Consider the following 18,243-nt stretch of genomic DNA (forward strand, 5'->3'; position numbering starts at 1 on the left):
ATACTTGTAGAGAAATCACCGCACACCATTAGCGCGATGGTTTTTATTCATTTTTAATAACACTAAATTTTAAAATGACAACTTTTTGATTTTGTTTATTTTAGCTTTCTAGGAAGAAAAAGGTATTTAACAAGGAGAGGCAAATTTTATTACATAATTTTAAGACGTTTAAAACTATCTGTACCCTATTTGAACGCAATACTAGACATTATTGGACCACCAAACTTTTATAGATTCATTGCACCCTTTTTTGTCTTCGATAAAAAGGCTTTCTCTAACAAGTGAATTTAGAACCACAAATTATTTCACAACTTATTTGTTACAATTCTGATGTGGCAAATTATGTGTAATTATTTATCACTTACACATGAACATACTATTTTTTATTTTCATCAATTACACTTCATATCACATTTGTAGAAAAGAAGTTGTGAAATAGTTTATGATATTAACCTTTTTTTCCTCCGATATTGTCACCTTTTAGGCATTTTAGAACACTTTTTGACATGCCTTGGTGTATAGCATGATCAATCTCATAGCTAAAGTTTGACCGTTACTAACTCTTCCGTGACATTGATCAATGATCACGCAGCTAACTAGAAATCTCCAAAAAGATGCTTAATTGATAGTATTTGTAAGAGAAATGTGTACACGAGATTATACAACAAGAAGTACACAAATAAAAATTTTCTAGCCCGTGGGTTCACACGGACTTGGAAAAAAAAGGTATTATTGGCCCTTAATTCAAACATGTAGGCTCAGTCTTTTTGTATATATAAACCACATCACTTCCATGGCTCCATCCTCACTTCTAGAAACCCCTCCTCAGTGCACTGCTTCTTCATTCTTGTCATCGCTGATCTCTACCACTCTTGCGGTTTGAGAGAGTTATATAAACATATATTGAGGTTATTGTTCTATATATGGACAGTAGTGGAGTTTCTGGGATAACAGAAATGTCTAGTGAAGTAGCACCAAAAAATTCTGAACAAAGCATAGGGCAGGTTTCTGATGAATTCAATGGGAAGAGAATTTTACGAAGGTTCGATTCCTTGTACCTCGAATCCTCCACTGTTCCAGGTCGTCATGGCCATGACTCCAAGGTTTGCTTGCACTCTCACAAACCAAATTTCCCCTGCATGGTTTCCAACTCAAATAATTAAGTATTATTATTATCAGCATCATATCTAACTGACTTTTTCGAAATTTATTCATATAATTTTTATTCTTATATCTTTAACAGTAACCAAGTCTATCTCTTTTTCTTTTTTTTTAATAGTAACCTAGTCTATTGTTTATTATCTTCTCCAAAATATATAGACACTATTGTTTATTTTGCTCTTGTTTTGTTTTGTTTTGTTTTACTACCACCACAAAGGAACTTTTCATGTTTGAGTCTTTTGAGACATTGAACCAAAAGAGGTTCTTGAAGAGAAGGTATCTCGCACATTAAATATGCATATAATTATTCTTATCATGTGGATCTTATGTAATTGTGGAATCTACACCGTGTAAGAGTAAACAATAATGCATATATGAAACGAAGGAGGTAATTATCAAGGTTTGCACAAGTTTATTGCATGGCTTGGAAACAAGGACAAAACAAAATTAATAATTAATCTAAGTTTTAAATTTGACTAATTGGATATGTTCTTTTTAAATTTTCAGGCTGTGGGGTGGTCAGTGATATTGCATCTAGCATTCCAGAGCATAGGAATTGTATACGGAGACATTGGTACTTCACCGCTATATGTGTATGCAAGCACTTTCACTGATGGCATCAAGCACAACGATGATATTTTGGGTGTTCTTTCTTTGATATTTTATACCCTCACTTTAATCCCTCTGGTTAAGTACGTTTTCATCGTCTTACAGGCCAATGATAATGGCGAAGGTAACATCTTCGAACCCTTCTCTCTCTCTCTCTCTCTCTCATATTTATAAGGACATCTATATATGCCTATATGATGGCATACTCAATTTAGTCTTGTGCTGTATTGGATACGAACACACACACTCACATATATATATATATATATATAATCACACAAAAAGCTTCTTCTTCCTCTTTTTTCTTTTAATATTTTTCCAAAAGACACAACCTCTGACATAACTTTTATCATTATATATCAACTCCATTAATGTCTACTAATTTTTTGTAGGAGGGACGTTTGCTTTGTACTCTCTTATATGCCGATATGCCAAGGTTGGTTTGATCCCAAATCAGCAAGCTGAGGATCAGGACGTTTCTAATTTCCAGCTTGTGTTACCAAGTAGTCGTCAGCGAATAGCATCGGTGGTTAAGGCTAAACTGGAAAACAGCCAGTTTGCCAAGTTCTTCTTATTGTTTGCAACAATGCTTGGTACTTCCATGGTGATTGGGGATGGTGTCCTTACGCCTTGTATCTCAGGTATGTCATTCTTCTATGTTACGCTACAACTCTATAAAGTCGCGTGTTTGGATGAACACTTTGTTGATTTGCTTACGTACTAAAAGTTGGTTAAAAAATTGTTATATGTCAAAAAAACTGAGCCTTAAAAAGATGGTACATAAACAAATAAATTATAATAAAAAAACAAAAAACAAAAACTAGAAGAAAAAACTGTTGGCAAACAATTCTTATGGCCTCTAAATGTGTATAATCTGCGATATAATATTTTTGTAAACTTTGTGCTTTTTTTAAATGGAACAAATTTTGAATTCTTAATATTCCTATCTTCTAGATAGTGAAGGAAATAACTAATAAATACAAATAATACAAATTATAGAGGTAGCTACGCTCGGATACTTATTAAACAATAAAAGATTTTACTATATGAGCAATTAAATTGATCCACACATAAATTAGATTTACGAATATAGTACTATTCTTTGGATTTGCTTGGATTTACGTTAAAAGACATTTGCATACTTTTCTTTCCTTAAAATTATAAATAAATAAAAAGGTCAAAAAAAGAAATAATAAACAAGATATTAGTGGATTTGACAGATAAAAAAAAAATTTAATTATGATATTATTGACCATAATTTTAGTTTCGATAGTGAAATCATGCCGGCTCTATCGTATGAGTCTATCAAATCAGCTGTAAATTCATTTTTCTATTGGGATTCCCCTTCTTAACATATATATAAAAAGACTTACCCTCAAAGTCAAAGTAATCGTAAATTTTAAGGGTCCTCATTTCCTATCTTCTATTATTCCTATCAGTGTAGATTGGGCCACGATTCCATTATTGTCATCTCGCCGATTTATTAGAAAAGAGAAAAAAGAAAAGGAAAAAAAAACGTTTAAAAGACAAAGTATAGTTTCGTTCCTGAGTGGTGGCTCCTTACTTTGTCTGACTTTTTGACGTACAAATTGCAATTTTCCTGTTTTCCAATTTAATGGCAGTTTTATCCGCTGTGGGAGGGATCACCAACGCTACAACTGAAATCACAGAAGGTAACCCACATTAATGTTTTACTTTTCCCCTTTATTATAGTAACAGTAAAATTTCTTTTCACTTTCACAATAATTTATGGGTGTTGTTTTTTTCACAAAAACACTCGTGTAATTTTATAACTTGATAATAACACACTACACGGAAGAGTATTTTTCCATAATTTATTTTTATGAATACTTTTAGAATAATTTAGTCCTTACAAATTGCACTCATTTAATTAGTCTAGAGACATATCAACCATGAGTTGTGAAGAAATAATAGTGGTAAATAATCATGTTTTTGTGAAAGTGATTATTTACCGCTATTATTTTAGCAAGTTGTGACAAAAGTTTTACTAATAGTGCTATAGAATTGCTACTTTGATAAGTAATACATAGGTGCAAAGTTAAATAAAACAGTGATCTGTTTCTCTTTTTTTCCCTTGTAAACAAGTTATTCAAATCACTTTTTTTTCCCTATACAGATATGATTGTTTGGATATCAGTTGCTATCTTGATCTTCTTGTTCATGGTTCAAAGATTTGGAACTGACAAAGTGGGCTATACCTTTGCTCCAATAATTTGTGTTTGGTTTGCATTCATCGGGGGTATTGGACTTTTCAATTTCATCAAATTTGATCCAACAGTCATCAAAGCAATAAACCCACAATACATAGTACAATATTTCCAAAGGAACAAGAAAGAAGCTTGGGTTTCTCTAGGTGGCATTGTCCTTGCCATAACAGGTCAGGATTTCACTCGCCATTCACAGAAAATCTTAAGCACGTTCTGGATTAACTTTTTGTTGGAAGCTTGTTTATTGAAACTTGACAAAAATATAGTGCTACCTAAAAAGGATCAAGACTTTAAAAGGCTATATATAAACAAATAAGCTAAAAGGCTAAAAGAAGAAGGTTAATCCAAATTCATCTTTATTTGGATTACTTGGAAAGTTTGTTAATGAAGTATATTTTTAATGATTGCAGGAACGGAAGCACTATTTGCTGATGTTGGCCACTTCACAGTTAGGTCCATACAAGTAAGTATGTGCTCAGTGACTTACCCAGCTCTCATATTAGCATATGCTGGACAAGCATCCTTCCTTCGTAAACACAATGATCTTGTCAAGGAAACCTTCTACAAGTCCATTCCAGGTAGAAGAAACGTGCTTTTTTTTATCTTTAATTTTTAACCATGAATATTTTTGTTAATGTATCCACACTGTCTATTGTGGTATATTTATATAAAATGTGCATGATTTGCTAACTAATTGAGTTTGCTACTTGTGATGTAGAACCTTTGTATTGGCCAATGTTCGTGGTGGCTATTTTTTCATCAATAGTAGCTAGTCAAGCCATGATTTCAGGGACTTTCTCTATAGTCCAGCAATCTCTCTCACTAGGGTGTTTCCCTCGAGTGAAAATTGTGCATACATCGGCTAAGTACGAAGGACAAGTTTATATACCAGAAGTCAATTACCTTCTTATGTTGGCTTGTGTAGGGGTCACTTTGGCTTTCAAGAGCACCACAAAGATTGGCAATGCATATGGTAATCCACTATCCCACTTAACATTTTATTTAGTGTTTTTTGCAGTTTGAATTTTCATCTAGATGTTTGGTGATTGTATACATGTGGCTGACGCTGATTAGAATGGTGATAATCTATTGTCAATCCTAAAGTGTTTAGACTTAAGACTTGATTATTGTTGTTGTAGTATTAGTATGATGAATAATGAATAATTCCTCTTCTGCATGCAGGCATAGCAGTGGTGTTTGTGATGACTCTCACATCAGCTTTCCTAGTGATAATCATGATCATGATATGGAAATCCCACATACTCTTAGTTATCTCCTATGTTCTTGTTATTGGCAGTGTGGAGCTTCTCTATTTAAGCTCAGTCTTCTACAAATTTGATCAAGGAGGATATCTTCCCCTAGCTTTTGCTGCAATACTAATGACTATAATGTATATTTGGAATGATGTGCATAGAAGAAAGTACTTTTATGAGCTTGACCACAAAATCTCTTTAGAGAAGCTCAAGGAGATAGCTGCAGAAAAAAATTTATGTCGAATGCCTGGGTTAGCCATGTTCTACTCAGAGCTTGTCCAAGGCATCCCACCCATTTTCAAACACTATGTGGAAAATGTTCCTGCACTGCATTCAGTTCTTGTCTTTCTCACTATCAAGTCACTACCGATTAGCAAGGTCCCAGTGGAAGAGCGTTTCCTCTTTCGACGAGTCAAGCCTAGAGACCAAAATGTGTTTCGATGTGTTGTTAGGTATGGGTACACTGATGTACGTTCTGAGGATGAGCCTTTTGAGAAAATGTTAGTTGAAAGATTGAAGCAATTTATTATAAATGATTTTTGGTTCTCACAAAGGAAACTTAGTAATGGTGAAAACGATGGTGAATTGGAAGTTGAGTTTGTTAATGAAGAGGATGAAAATGAGGATGTAGAGCATGTTGAGGAAGAGTTGGAGAGAGAGATTGAAGCTATGGAGCAAGCATCACATGCCGGTATTGTTCACTTAATTGGTGAGAATGAAGTAGTTGCATGTAAAGGAGCTGGTATTGGAAAGAGATTTCTGATTAATTATGCTTTTAATTTCTTGAAGAAAAATTTGAGACAAACTGAAAATGTATTTGAAATTCCCCATAAGCGCATGCTAAAGGTGGGCATGACTTATGAGCTTTAGAACATGTAGTGAAGGTGCATACGCAAGCTAAGGTCTTTGTATATATGCCTTTTTCTAAAATTAGTACAGTTTTTATCATACAGGGATTGAATGTTGGCCATGGAGTTTCCACTTAAATGCATTAGGGAAAATTATAACTTACTCACCTATGGTTTGGTTGAATGGTGTAAATTTGACATTTTTTCCACATGAGATTTGACCGAAATTTAAGTTGTCTACCAATGATACTACAACAAAAGTGGGCTATGGTGACGAAATCTAGTGAGGAAATCAATATTTCGTCACCAAAGATGTACCAATTGGTGATGAAATCAAAATTTCATCACCAATGATGTACAAATTGGTGACAAATATTTATTTCGTCACTATAGGTCATTAAAAAAAGGAAAACTTAGGGTGACGAAATATTCTCATCACCGAAGACTTACCAAAGGTGTCGAAATTCTAAATTCGTCACCCAATATTAGGATGTAGGTGTTTTTGGTGATGAAATAAATTTTCGTCACCTATTGTTTAACCAAACACTATTTTTGGTGATGAAATAAGTGTTTGTCACCTATTGTTTACAAATAATTAAGGATGACCATGGGCAGGGTATACCCATATATACCCGACCCAATTAATTTATCCAAGGATATCTGATTACCTTACCCAAATAGTATCCATATCCAATTATTACCTGGTCTGTTTATCCATAGATATTCATACCCTAACCAAAGTCGATTTTTATAAAATCACCAAATATGCTCAAAAACCACTAAAATGACCAACAAATCCTCAAAATCTCTAAAATAAGCAAAATATCCATGAAACCTTTAAAATGACCAAAATACTCCTACAATCTCTAAAATCACCAATTATGCTAAAAAAACAACTAAAATGACCAACATACCCCTAAAATCACCAAATATGCCCAAAAACCACTAAAATTACCAAAATATTGCCTAAACCTAATAAATGACCAAAACCCCCAAATCCAAAAAAATGACCAAACTACATACGAAACCTAAAAAAGACCAAAATATCCCTGAAACCTAAATTTGGCCAAAATATCCCTGAAACAAAAAATTACCAAAATAATCCCTAAACCTAAAAAATAACCGAAATACCTCAGAAATCTAAAAACTGGCCGAAATAGCCTTATTGCTTTAAAATTACCAAAATACCCCTAATGCATAAAATATGAGTTTACATATCAAATGGTAAATTATATCCAATAGGCATGAAAATTGGCATGCATGTTAAGAACATATAGAACATGTGATCCAATGGTTGGATTTTCAAAATATGAATTCAATAATAAGTTATTAGGTGATATAACATTTTATGAGTTATATTAGGTGTAACTTGAACACAACCTTATATTTCTTATCAATTTGAATTTTGACAAATATACCGTTAGATTACATTATCTTCATATATTTTTCATGATTACAAAATTTCAAGGTGATAAAAAATTAATAATCATGTCATCAATTAATTGTTTAAATTCAAATTTTTATAGTTTAAAATAATGCATAGAAGATGAGTTTATAGATCAAATGGTAAATTACATCCAATTGTCATGAAAATTAGCATGCATGTTAAGAACATATAGAACATACAATCCAACGGTTGGATTTTCAAAATATGAATTCAATAATAAGTTATTGGGTGATGTAACATTTTTTTGAGTTACATCAAGTGTAACTTGAACTCATCCCTATATTTCTCAATTCAATGTGAATTTTGACAAATCTACCGTTAGATTACATTATCTTCATATATTTTTCATACTCACAAAATTTCAAGGTGATCAAAGATTAATAGTCATGTCATCAATTAATTGTTTAAATTCAACTTTTTGTAGTTTAAAATAATCCATAAAAGATGAGTTTATAGATTAAATGGTAAATTACATCCGATTAGTATGAAAATTGGCATGCATGTTAGGACCATATAGAAAATGTAATCCAACAGTTGGATTTTAAAAATATAAATTCAATAATAAGTTATTGGGTGGTATAAAAAAATTTTGAGTTACATCAGGTATAACTTGAGCCCAACCATATATTTATTAATTCAATGTGAATTTTGACAAATCTACTATTATATTACATTATCTTCATATATTTTTCACGATTACAAAATTTCAAGGTGATCAAAAATTAATAGTAATCTCATCAATCAAGTGTTCAAATTCAAGATTTTGTAGTTTAAAATAATGCATAGAAGATGAGTTTATAGATCAAATGGTAAATTACATCCGATTGTCATGAAAATTGGCATACATATTAAGAACATATAGAACATGTAATCCAACGGTTGGATTTTAAAAAATAAATTCAATAATAAGTTATTGGGTGGTATAACATTTTTTAGAATTACATCAGATGTAACTTGAACCCAGCCCTATATTTCTCAATTCAATGTGAATTTTGACAAATCTACCGTTGGATTACATTATCTTCATATATGTTTTATGATTACAACATTTCAAAGTGGTCAAATATTAATAGGCATGTCATTAATCAATTGTCTAAATTCAAGTTTTAGTAGTTTAAAATAACGCATAAAAGATAAGTATAAAGATCAAATGGTAAATTACATCCAATTGGCATGAAATTGGCATGCATGTTAAGAACATATAGAACATATAATCTAACGGTTGGATTTTCAAAATATGAATTCAATTATAAGTTATTGGGTGGTGTATCATTTTTTAGAGTTACATTAGGTATAACTTGAACACGGCCCTATATTTCTCAATTCAACGTGAATTTTGACAAATCTATCATTAGATTACATTATCTTCATATATTTTTTAAGCTTACAAAATTTCAAAATGATTAAAGATTAATAGGGATGTCATCAAACAATTGTCTAAATTCAGGTTTTAGTAGTTTAAAATAACGCATAAAAGATGAGTTTAATGATCAAATGGTAAATTACATCCGATTGTCATGAAAATTGGCATACATGTTAAGAACATATAGAACATGTAATCCAATGGTTAGATTTTCAAAATATGAATTCAATTATAAGTTATTGGGTGGTGTATCATTTTTTAGAGTTACATTAGGTATAACTTGAACACAGCCCTATATTTCTCAATTCAACATGAATTTTGACAAATCTACTGTTAAATTACATTATATTCATATATTTTTTAAGCTTACAAAATTTCAAGGTGATCAAAGATTAATAGGCTTGTCATTAATCAGTTGTCTAGATTCAAGTTTTAGTAGTTTAAATTAACGTATAAAAAATGAGTTTAAAGATCAAATGGTATATTACATCCGATTGGCATGAAAATTGGCATGCATGTTAAGAAAATATAGAACATGTAATCCAGTAGTTGGATTTTCAAAATATGAATTCAATTATAAGTTATTGGGTGGTGTATCATTTTTTAGAGTTATAGTAGGTGTAACTTGAACTCGGCCCTATATTTCTTAATTCAATGTGAATTTTGACAAATCTACCGTTGGATTACATTATCTTCATATATGTTTCATGATTACAAAATTTCAAGATAATCAAAGATTAATAGGCATGTCATCAATCAACAGTCTAAATTCAAGTTTTAATAGTTTAAAATAACGCATAAAAGATGAGTTTAAAGATGAAATAGTAAATTATATCTGATTGGTTTGAAAATTGGCTTGCATGTTAAGAACATATAGAAAATGTAATCCAACGGTTAGATTTTCAAAATATGAATTCAATTATAAGTTATTGAGTGGTGTATCATTTTTTAAAGTTTTTTTTTTTTTTAAGTTACATTAGGTTTAACTTGAACACGGCCCTATATTTCTCAATTCAATGTGAATTTTGGCAAATCTACCGTTGGATTACATTATCTTCATATATGTTTTATGTTTACAAAATTTCAAGGTGATAAAAAATTAATAGTAATCTCATCAATGAAGTATTCAAATTCAAGTTTTTGTAGTTTAAAATAATACATAGAATATGAGTTTATAGATCAAATAGTAAATTACATCTGATTGTCATGAAAATGGGCATGCACGTTAAGAACATATAGAACATGTAATCCAACTCTTTAATTGTAATCATAAAAATAATAAAAATTATTATATATATAATGAATTAATTAATGTTATATAAAAATTAAGTAACTTTTTAAGTTTAATCACTTAATTAACTAAAATTACTATTTTTTTTTTCTAATCATAATTATCATAAAAAAGAAAAAGAAAAAAAGCTTAATTCAGGTGACTTTTAACAATCAGTTGTATAATATAGTATATAATAATGTTTTTGTAAAGAGATTAAAACATATTATTAATTAAAGAATAGATTATATTTTTTGTAATTTATTACAAAAATGATAAAATACCTCTTATATTATTTAAAAATTTTCAAAAAATTTAGACAACGTAATGAATTTTTAAACGAATTAGACTAAGGGCACAATTTTTAGTACAATTGTGTGCCACAACTCGCCATATGACGAATTGTGTTAGTAAGATTGTGTCCCCACATGACATTTTGACATCCTCTTACTAATCACAATTCACTATATAGCAATTTATAGTATAAAATTGGGCCAAAAATTACGTTCCTAACATAATTCTTTTTTAACTTCCTTTACTTGTATTTACTTTTCCTTGGCCCCACTCCCAAAAACCTTTTCTTCTCATTCTTAACTCATTCACGTGTTCTCTTGTCCTGCCTTTTATTCTCTCTAGGTTTTTTTTTTTTTTTTTAATATAAATTGTTCTCTCTAGTCTTATCAATTAACTAATCCCAAAATTCTCACATACAAAACTTCATCATCACCGTCAATTCAAAATGATCTCTTTAGCTTTCTAGCTTCTCTCTTCTTGTCTTCCTAATAGTCTGATACTTTGTTCCTTTTTCGTCTCTTTCTTCATTTTGGTTAGCTCCAAGAATGCCTGCAAAACAGCTCTTTGAAATGCATGATTCAACTTCTATTTCAGAAAATCTAATGCCAGCGTAAGTTTGCTCTCCATTTTCCATTACTATATTACTTAATTCTCTCTAATCTCTAATCTCTATCAAATGCGTGTGGTTCTCGTTGATTCTAGATTAAAAACTTAAAAAAGAAAAGAAAAAAAAAGGTGTGGTTGTCATTGTTTTGTTGGGTATATTTTCACAAATTTTTATAACAAATTTTAAGTAATAAGTTGTTATTGGTTGATATTATTGAAGTAAAAAGGTAATCTTAGTATTAAAATTAAATTTCAACTAATAACAATTAACTACTAATAATTTGTTGTGAAAATATTATAAAAATAATGTCTACGTAGCATATTTTAAAATTTTTTTAATTTGTTTTTGCGCGGTGCCCAATTTTCTGGCGCGCTCTAAATTTTTTTGATTTATTTATTTATTTATTATTTATGTAAATAAAACATTGTTACCCTTTCTTTCTCCTCCCACGTACAGATCCACGCCTCTTAGCCTCCTAAAAAGACTAGTAAGCTCTCTCTCATCAATCCTCTCTCTCTCATCACTGTTCTCCCTCTTATCACTCTTTTTTCTTCTTTCAGGATTAGCAGGATATTGATTTCAAGATTAGAAAGGGTGTTGGTTTTAGGACATAAATTTTGGGATTGGAGAAGGTAATAGAGTCTTTCCCTTGTGTTTCATGGTTATGCGCAAGAAAAAAATAACACAAATTAAAGTTTCTGACTTTATTTTTGTTTGAAACTTACATGTAAAAGTTAATTCCTTTGTGAGTTTGTCTAATCTTTTAGTTAAGTTTTTTACATACCCAGTTGGATTTTCTCTTCTGGGTCTTCTTTATTTGGATACATTTAGTGTGTTTCTATGGATTCCCTAAAATTTATTAGGAAAGTGAAATAGAATCGTTTTTTTAATTTTAATTTTGCCGGCATTGTGTTTTTATGACTGGGGCTTTCTTGCATGTGTTTGTTACATTGTTCAGTTGGCAGTGTGTAACCTAGGTTTTTTGTCCAAAGGGGTTGAATTGGGGTGAATTTGCATTGGATGGTTTTAGAGTCCATCTATTGCTCTTTATGCATTCAAGTTCAAGCATGCCTTTGTGTTAGAATGTAATGTAATCTCTCTGAATTTATGTCTTCAATAAAACTTATTGAACTCCAAGCTATGTTGTATTATTAACGAATTCATTCATAAAAAAATAAAAACGGACAGAAATAAAGTTTCTCTTCCTTTATAGGTGTGGAATCCTTTCATAAGTGTGTATAAAGGATATTGCTTGTCTAAAGATGCTAAGGAGCACCTTGTATTGATGCGGGCTACCATATATATATATATATATATATATTTGTGTTTTAAAATTATTTAGCTTTTAGGGGCAACATGTTTGGCTTCTTTGTTCAACAACCACAATTGCCCTCGTAGTAGAATGTCAAAATATTTACCATTTTATATAATTGCATCATCAAGGTCTCACAATGAGACTGCCCCTTAAATACTTCCACACTTCCGTTTTACTTAGGATAAGTGGCCATAGAAAATATCTGAAACTTGGTCTAGAGTTAGAACTTGCTTTTAAATATTTGTCTCTTTAACTGATTTGTCAAGTTTTTGGAAGTTGTTGTTTGTGTTTTGCTTTAGCTTATTGTCCTTTTTTTCATGGCATTGTGGCCTTTGTTATTGCAAGGGATGGTTCTAATTGCTCTCTATCATAATTTTCAGCTTCTAATAGTGGGTCAAGGGGAAGCAATTGGAAGAAGTTGTGGACATTAAAAACACATGAGTTCTGCCAATATATGATTTGTTGCTCAGTTCATCTTGTCTGTGATTTGGGTTTTCTCATATATGCTTGTTTATCCACCCAATTTCTTGGCCTAGCTACTACCTATATGTGGTTTGCTTGTTTGTTCTTATGCTTGAAATATTTTGTGTTTTGGGTTTTGGATAGCCAATATTTGGTGTTGTTGCAGACCATATAGGAAAGGGACATTTGTTGTGCACATAAAGTGTAACTTGATATGTAGCTACACTCCCTGCAATAATGTTTTCAATTACATCAACATGGTTAATTCTAGTTAGGAACCATAACTCACTGAAATTAAAAGGGAAATAGAAACAAAAGCACAAACCAATTTTATTGTGATGGCTAGGTTTTTTTTTTATGATAATGGCTGTGTTTTTGTGTTAATGGTGGTGATTGTGTTTTTTGTTTAATGGTGGTGGTGAGTTTTTTGTTTATGGTGGTGGTTGAGGTTTTTTTTTTTTTCATGTTGGTGGTGGGTTTTTTATTTATTGTGATGGTTGGGGTTTTGTTTATGGCAGTGGTTGGGCTTTTGTATTAATGGTGGTGGCTGTGTTTTTTGTTTAGTGGTGGTGGTGGGTTTTTTGTTTATCGCGGTGGCTGAAATTTTTGTTTATCTGGGTGGTTGGGTTTTGTGTAAATGGTGGTGGCTAGTTTTTTTTTTTTTTTTTTTTTTAATAGTGTTGGCTGGATTTTTTATTCGTTGTGGTGGTTGAGTTTTTGTTTTAGATTTCACTTTATTTGTTTTGTTTTAAATTGGGATTTTTCTGCATTCTTTATGATTCTCCATGGTTTGTAATGGGGGTTTGGTTTTATTTGATGAGAATGTTGTGGTCTTCTTTCTTTTATAGTTTGGCTTTATATGATGTTGCATTATGATTATTTTGTCTAGTTTGTTATTGAGTTTTTGTAGACATTTTCTGCATTTTCTTACTAATAATAATCTTTTTTTGTTGTAATACATCTTATCAGAGATATAGGTTTGCAGTCTAGTTTGTTATTGATGTATTTTCCTTTATACTTGTGCAGATATGGGATTGGTGGCAAAAAGATAGCTTTTGTGGGACTATTTGAACTCAAATAATTTTCTGTAAAGTTTGGAAGCTAAGACATCATTTGTATATAAATAATTGTAATTACTTTGTGAACATCTTTATTGCATTTTTAGATTGTATGGATGTTTTTATTTTATTTTATTTTTATTTATGGATTTGGTTAGAAACGAATGGATGTCTTTTTTATGGATTTGGTTAGAAGTGAACGGGTTAATGTAATGGAAAGTAAATGTAAAGAATATTAATAAAAAAAAAATTGGTGATGATAATTTTCATCGCCATATCTGACTCTAAGCAAAAATTAGCGACGAAATAATTCGTTTGATCTATTGAAATTAAAAAAAAAAAAAAAAAAAAAAAACAAACAAACAAACAAAAGAAAAAAACAATTGGTGACGCAAAACTTCGACACCCAATCTATTGAAATTGGGAAAAAAAATACATTTTGTGACAAAATATTTCATCACTAAAAATAAAGTTTAGTGACGAAAATATTAGGTGACGAAAAAATTTTGTCACCTATCATTTTTTATTGGTGATGAAAGAATTTCGTCACCTATCATTTTTTTATTAGTGACAAAACATTTTCGTCACCAATACATTCTGTAACGGAGTTTAGGTGACCAATGCTGTTTCGTCACCATATGTATTCGGTGACGAAATAAGGACATATTGTGACGAAAGATTTCGTCACCATAGCCCACTTTTGTTGTAGTCGATGCAAGTGTTCTGTTGGATTCTTTTTTATTTTATTTGATATTGTATTTTTATGTTTTTTGTATTTTTGGAGGGGAGAAATATAAAAGTGAAGAAAAATCACATATTTAGCTATGTTTTTAATAGAGGTGGGTTAGGAAAATCCAACTAAACTAACCTCAGGTGGGTAAAATGTCAAATTTCAAAGTACAGGTAGGCAACTTAAATTTTGGCCAAACCACAAATGGGTAAGTTGTAATTTGCCCAATGCATTAAATCTCCTTCTCCTCCCTATATTCCCAAGGGGTGGTTTAGGTCTTGTAAAGTGTGAAATTTTAACAAAATGTATGCAATGGTAGGGGAAAGTCCATTTAATGCCTATGTTGCTATCTCATATTATTTGGTTCTTTATTGATTACAATTTATACCTAATTCTATTTTGGAATGCAGCCCTCAATAGGCCCAGTTTTGTAAGGAGAGCTATAGAGAGAGGAAAAAAAGTCATGAGCATATTATTTGGCTAAAATACAAAACTCAACCTCTATGTTTCACGAAAATACATTTTAGCCCTTTAACTTTCATTCATATTAGTCTTTTAACTTTCAAGTTTATTCAATTAAGGTTTTCCATCAACTTTTATTATATGTTGTGGTTTATTAATTTCAAATTTTTTAAATTAAAAAAAAATTCAATTGATGATTGAAAAATATTTTTTAGATTTTTTTTCAAAAAATTTTAACAAAAGTTAACGGAAAGAACATAATTGAATGAATCTGAAGCTTAGATGACTGAAATGAATACAAACAAAGTTATAGTACTGAAATAAGCTATGAAGAAACTTAGAGGGTGAGTTTTGCATTTTAGCCTATTTATTTTATTAGGCTTGTTGGGTTAAGAATTAAACCTAGTTAATTAATCAATTACCCAAGTTGATTAATTAGTTTGATGGCATGCAAAATTCAATGGCATAACCAAATCACCAATCTAAAGCTAAGTGCAATGAAAAATAAATTGACACGACAATATAGTTACGATGGGGAAAACCTTCACAAAACCTCATCTAATAATTATTTAAGTCTCCACTATGAAAAATCAAGGTTACAACTTACAAGTACAAGGAATCATACCCTATTTTGAAGTACCTACCTACATCTATAAGGAAGCTCAGCTTTAATCCAGTTGGACTCCTTCTTGTAGTAAACTTCTCCTTTACACAAATCTCCTATTCATGTCTAACTTGACAGCAATTAAATATTGATGTAGCTTGGGTGCAAAGTTCTTTAGGAAATACTCTTTGATGAAAATGTAGTAGCTCTGTACAAAACCCTAGCCCTAGGCACACAGACATCGTAGCAGATGCACAATAAGTGTATAATATTGCTTTTATAGGCTCTAGAATCTCTGTACAAGAATTCCAAGATGGGCCAAGTCATCGTCAGTCGAAAAAAGAAATTTTTTTTATGATACTAATTAATCTTAACTTCAAGCGAAGAATTTAAAAGTTGTGCTCAGATTAACGTCACAACAAATTCAATCAGATTCAATCAATTTAAATCCATATTGTAATATTCTATACTAAAAATTCGTCTAATTAATCCAAATAACGGAGTGAAAGTTTTAACTTTTTTAAAAATTCGCAAAATAAACAAAGAAAAATTTACCACCTTTTGTAGAAAACGAAGTGTGGATTGAAGCAAATCTCATTATGATCTAATGTAGAACAGATAATACAAGATCAAAGGGGGGTGCCAGTAGAGGCCATCGAGGCAACAATGTCAGAATTGCATCAAATTTGGCAAGTTGAAAAGAAATGGCATTATGATCAAGACTCATAAATTAAGAGTGTCACCTAAATTTAGGCGAATTCCTTCATTAAGGCCCCGAAAATAATGTTTTTGATATTTATAGTAATATTTGTTTTTCCTTAATAACTTTTAGTTTAAAAATCAGAATAAGATCTCGTATACTTTGAGACGACCTTTAAGGCCTTTAGTTTATGATTTTGCATTTAACTCAATTTTGCCATTTTTGATAAATTTTAGCATTTTGTCACCTAATCACGTAATTAGTGCGAATTAGGATTTTAGACATTTTTCTTAGTATTTATATGTTTTGTGACCGTCAGAGGCAAATCAGACTATTATCAATAAACACAAACTTTTTGTCAAATTATTTCTCTGGTGGATTCTAGTTTTCTTCTCCTTGTGGATTCAAGGAAACCCCTCGTGGATTCGAGTTACTACTAGAAGCTAATAATTTAATTTTTGTTCTATTAAGAGAGTATCATGTATGCTTTCTTCAAGCTTCCGCGACATCATGATCTCAAAGACTAGAGACTTCTAACTAAATAGTTATTGTTTTGGAGAGGTTTGTAATCTTTATAGTTAGAGAGAAGGAATAAAAGGGACAAAGGATTGTGAAAGGAGGGGCCCAAAGAGATTGAAGTTTAAAGAGAGTTGAAAAAGACAAGTGACTAAGGGGGATGGCAATAGTGGTGAGTTCTTTTTTTTTTTTTTTTTTTTTAATACAAGATAGAATTTCTACTCTAACCTAATCTAAGTGTATATGTGTGTGAAGTTTCCTCCTAGAGACTTGAACCCCGGCCCTTACCTCCCACACCCCACAAGCACTTATACTTGTGAAGTGACCATCGCACCAAGGATGTGCGGTGGTGGTGAGTTCTTGATTAAGAGAATGTGAAGTTTAGCTATTTAGGGTTTTTATGATTTTATTAGAGCATTAGTATTGGTGGTGCTAAAAAGTTAAATTACTATTTTTAGCACCACCAACTACAAAAATGGGAGCACATTGGTGGAGCTAAATGTATCTATTTTAGCTTTTCAGCTACATTGCACAACCATCTTTAACTTTGCATTGTAACTCAAAGGTTAAATATATATATATATATATTGCATTCACATTGATAAAGATTATTTAAATCATTTTTTTCCTTTTCTCTTTTATTCCCATTGCAAAGCTTAGTCCTTTCTTCCTCAACCTCAATTTTTTTTTCCTCAGATTTCTCTCTTCCTCAACCTCGCCTGCCCAGCTACCAACTACCTAGCTCCAACCAACTCTTTCTTTTCGTTTCTTTTTTTTTTTTTTTTTTTAGATCGACATGTTGGTGTGTGGGTTGTGGGTTCAGATTGGTTTGCTGGGATTTATGGGTCAGATCGATTTGCTGGGTTTCGTGGGTCAAATAGGCGTCTAGTTTGTGGCCGGTTGTGGGTTATGGCCGATTGTGGTGATAATTTTTTTTTTTTTTTAATCTGAGTTGTGGTAGGCTAGTTGTGGTTGCAGCAATAGGTTGTGGGTGGCTGTGATTGGGTTGGTTGTGCTGATGGAGGTGGCTAGGTTTAGGGTTGTTGGGTCTGTGTTTGGCTGATTTGGGGTTGCTGGGTTTAGATTGACATGTTGGTATGTGGGTTGTGGGTTCAGATCAGTTTGCTAGGTTTTATGGGTCAAATTGGTTTGCTGGGTTCCGTGGGTCAAATAGGCGTTTAGTTTGTGGCCAATTGTGGGTTATGGTCGGTTGTGGTGATATTTTTTTTTTTTTTTTTTAATCTGAGTTGTGGTAGGCTAGTTGTGGTTGTAGCAATGGGTGGTGGGTAGGTGTGATTTGGTTGGTTGTGCTGATG

The 18,243-nt window shown here is 31.5% G+C and overlaps 1 protein-coding gene and 1 long non-coding RNA gene across 2 annotated transcripts; both read left to right on the forward strand.

The window, feature by feature from the left end:
- Positions 1 to 923: 923 nt before the first annotated feature.
- Positions 924 to 6,245, forward strand: LOC112004789 (potassium transporter 5). Its single transcript, XM_024037017.2, has 8 exons — positions 924 to 1,103; positions 1,669 to 1,894; positions 2,163 to 2,411; positions 3,393 to 3,443; positions 3,908 to 4,168; positions 4,409 to 4,576; positions 4,717 to 4,971; positions 5,181 to 6,245. Exons 1-8 carry the CDS (start codon positions 924 to 926, stop codon positions 6,119 to 6,121), a joined length of 2,331 nt encoding a protein of 776 aa, XP_023892785.2. The 3' UTR covers positions 6,122 to 6,245.
- A 4,502-nt stretch (positions 6,246 to 10,747) lies between these two features.
- On the forward strand, positions 10,748 to 14,076 carry LOC112004772 (uncharacterized). Its single transcript, XR_010631437.1, has 3 exons — positions 10,748 to 11,083; positions 11,641 to 11,712; positions 13,884 to 14,076. It is a non-coding gene; the product is annotated as an uncharacterized LOC112004772 (long non-coding RNA).
- Positions 14,077 to 18,243: the final 4,167 nt, after the last annotated feature.

The sequence above is a fragment of the Quercus suber genome, unplaced genomic scaffold (genome assembly GCF_002906115.3).
Source record: "Quercus suber isolate HL8 unplaced genomic scaffold, Cork oak 2.0 scaffold_216, whole genome shotgun sequence".
In the NCBI taxonomy this organism is placed as follows: Eukaryota; Viridiplantae; Streptophyta; class Magnoliopsida; order Fagales; family Fagaceae; genus Quercus; species Quercus suber.

Bases quoted from the DNA above. Each gene is read 5' to 3' on its own strand.
- LOC112004789 (XM_024037017.2), top strand. From the start codon at position 924: ATGGACAGTAGTGGAGTTTCTGGGATAACAGAAATGTCTAGTGAAGTA. The intron at 3,444-3,907 runs GTAACCCACATT...TTCCCTATACAG, and splicing joins TACAACTGAAATCACAGAAG to ATATGATTGTTTGGATATCA. The intron at 4,972-5,180 runs GTAATCCACTAT...TTCTGCATGCAG, and splicing joins AAAGATTGGCAATGCATATG to GCATAGCAGTGGTGTTTGTG.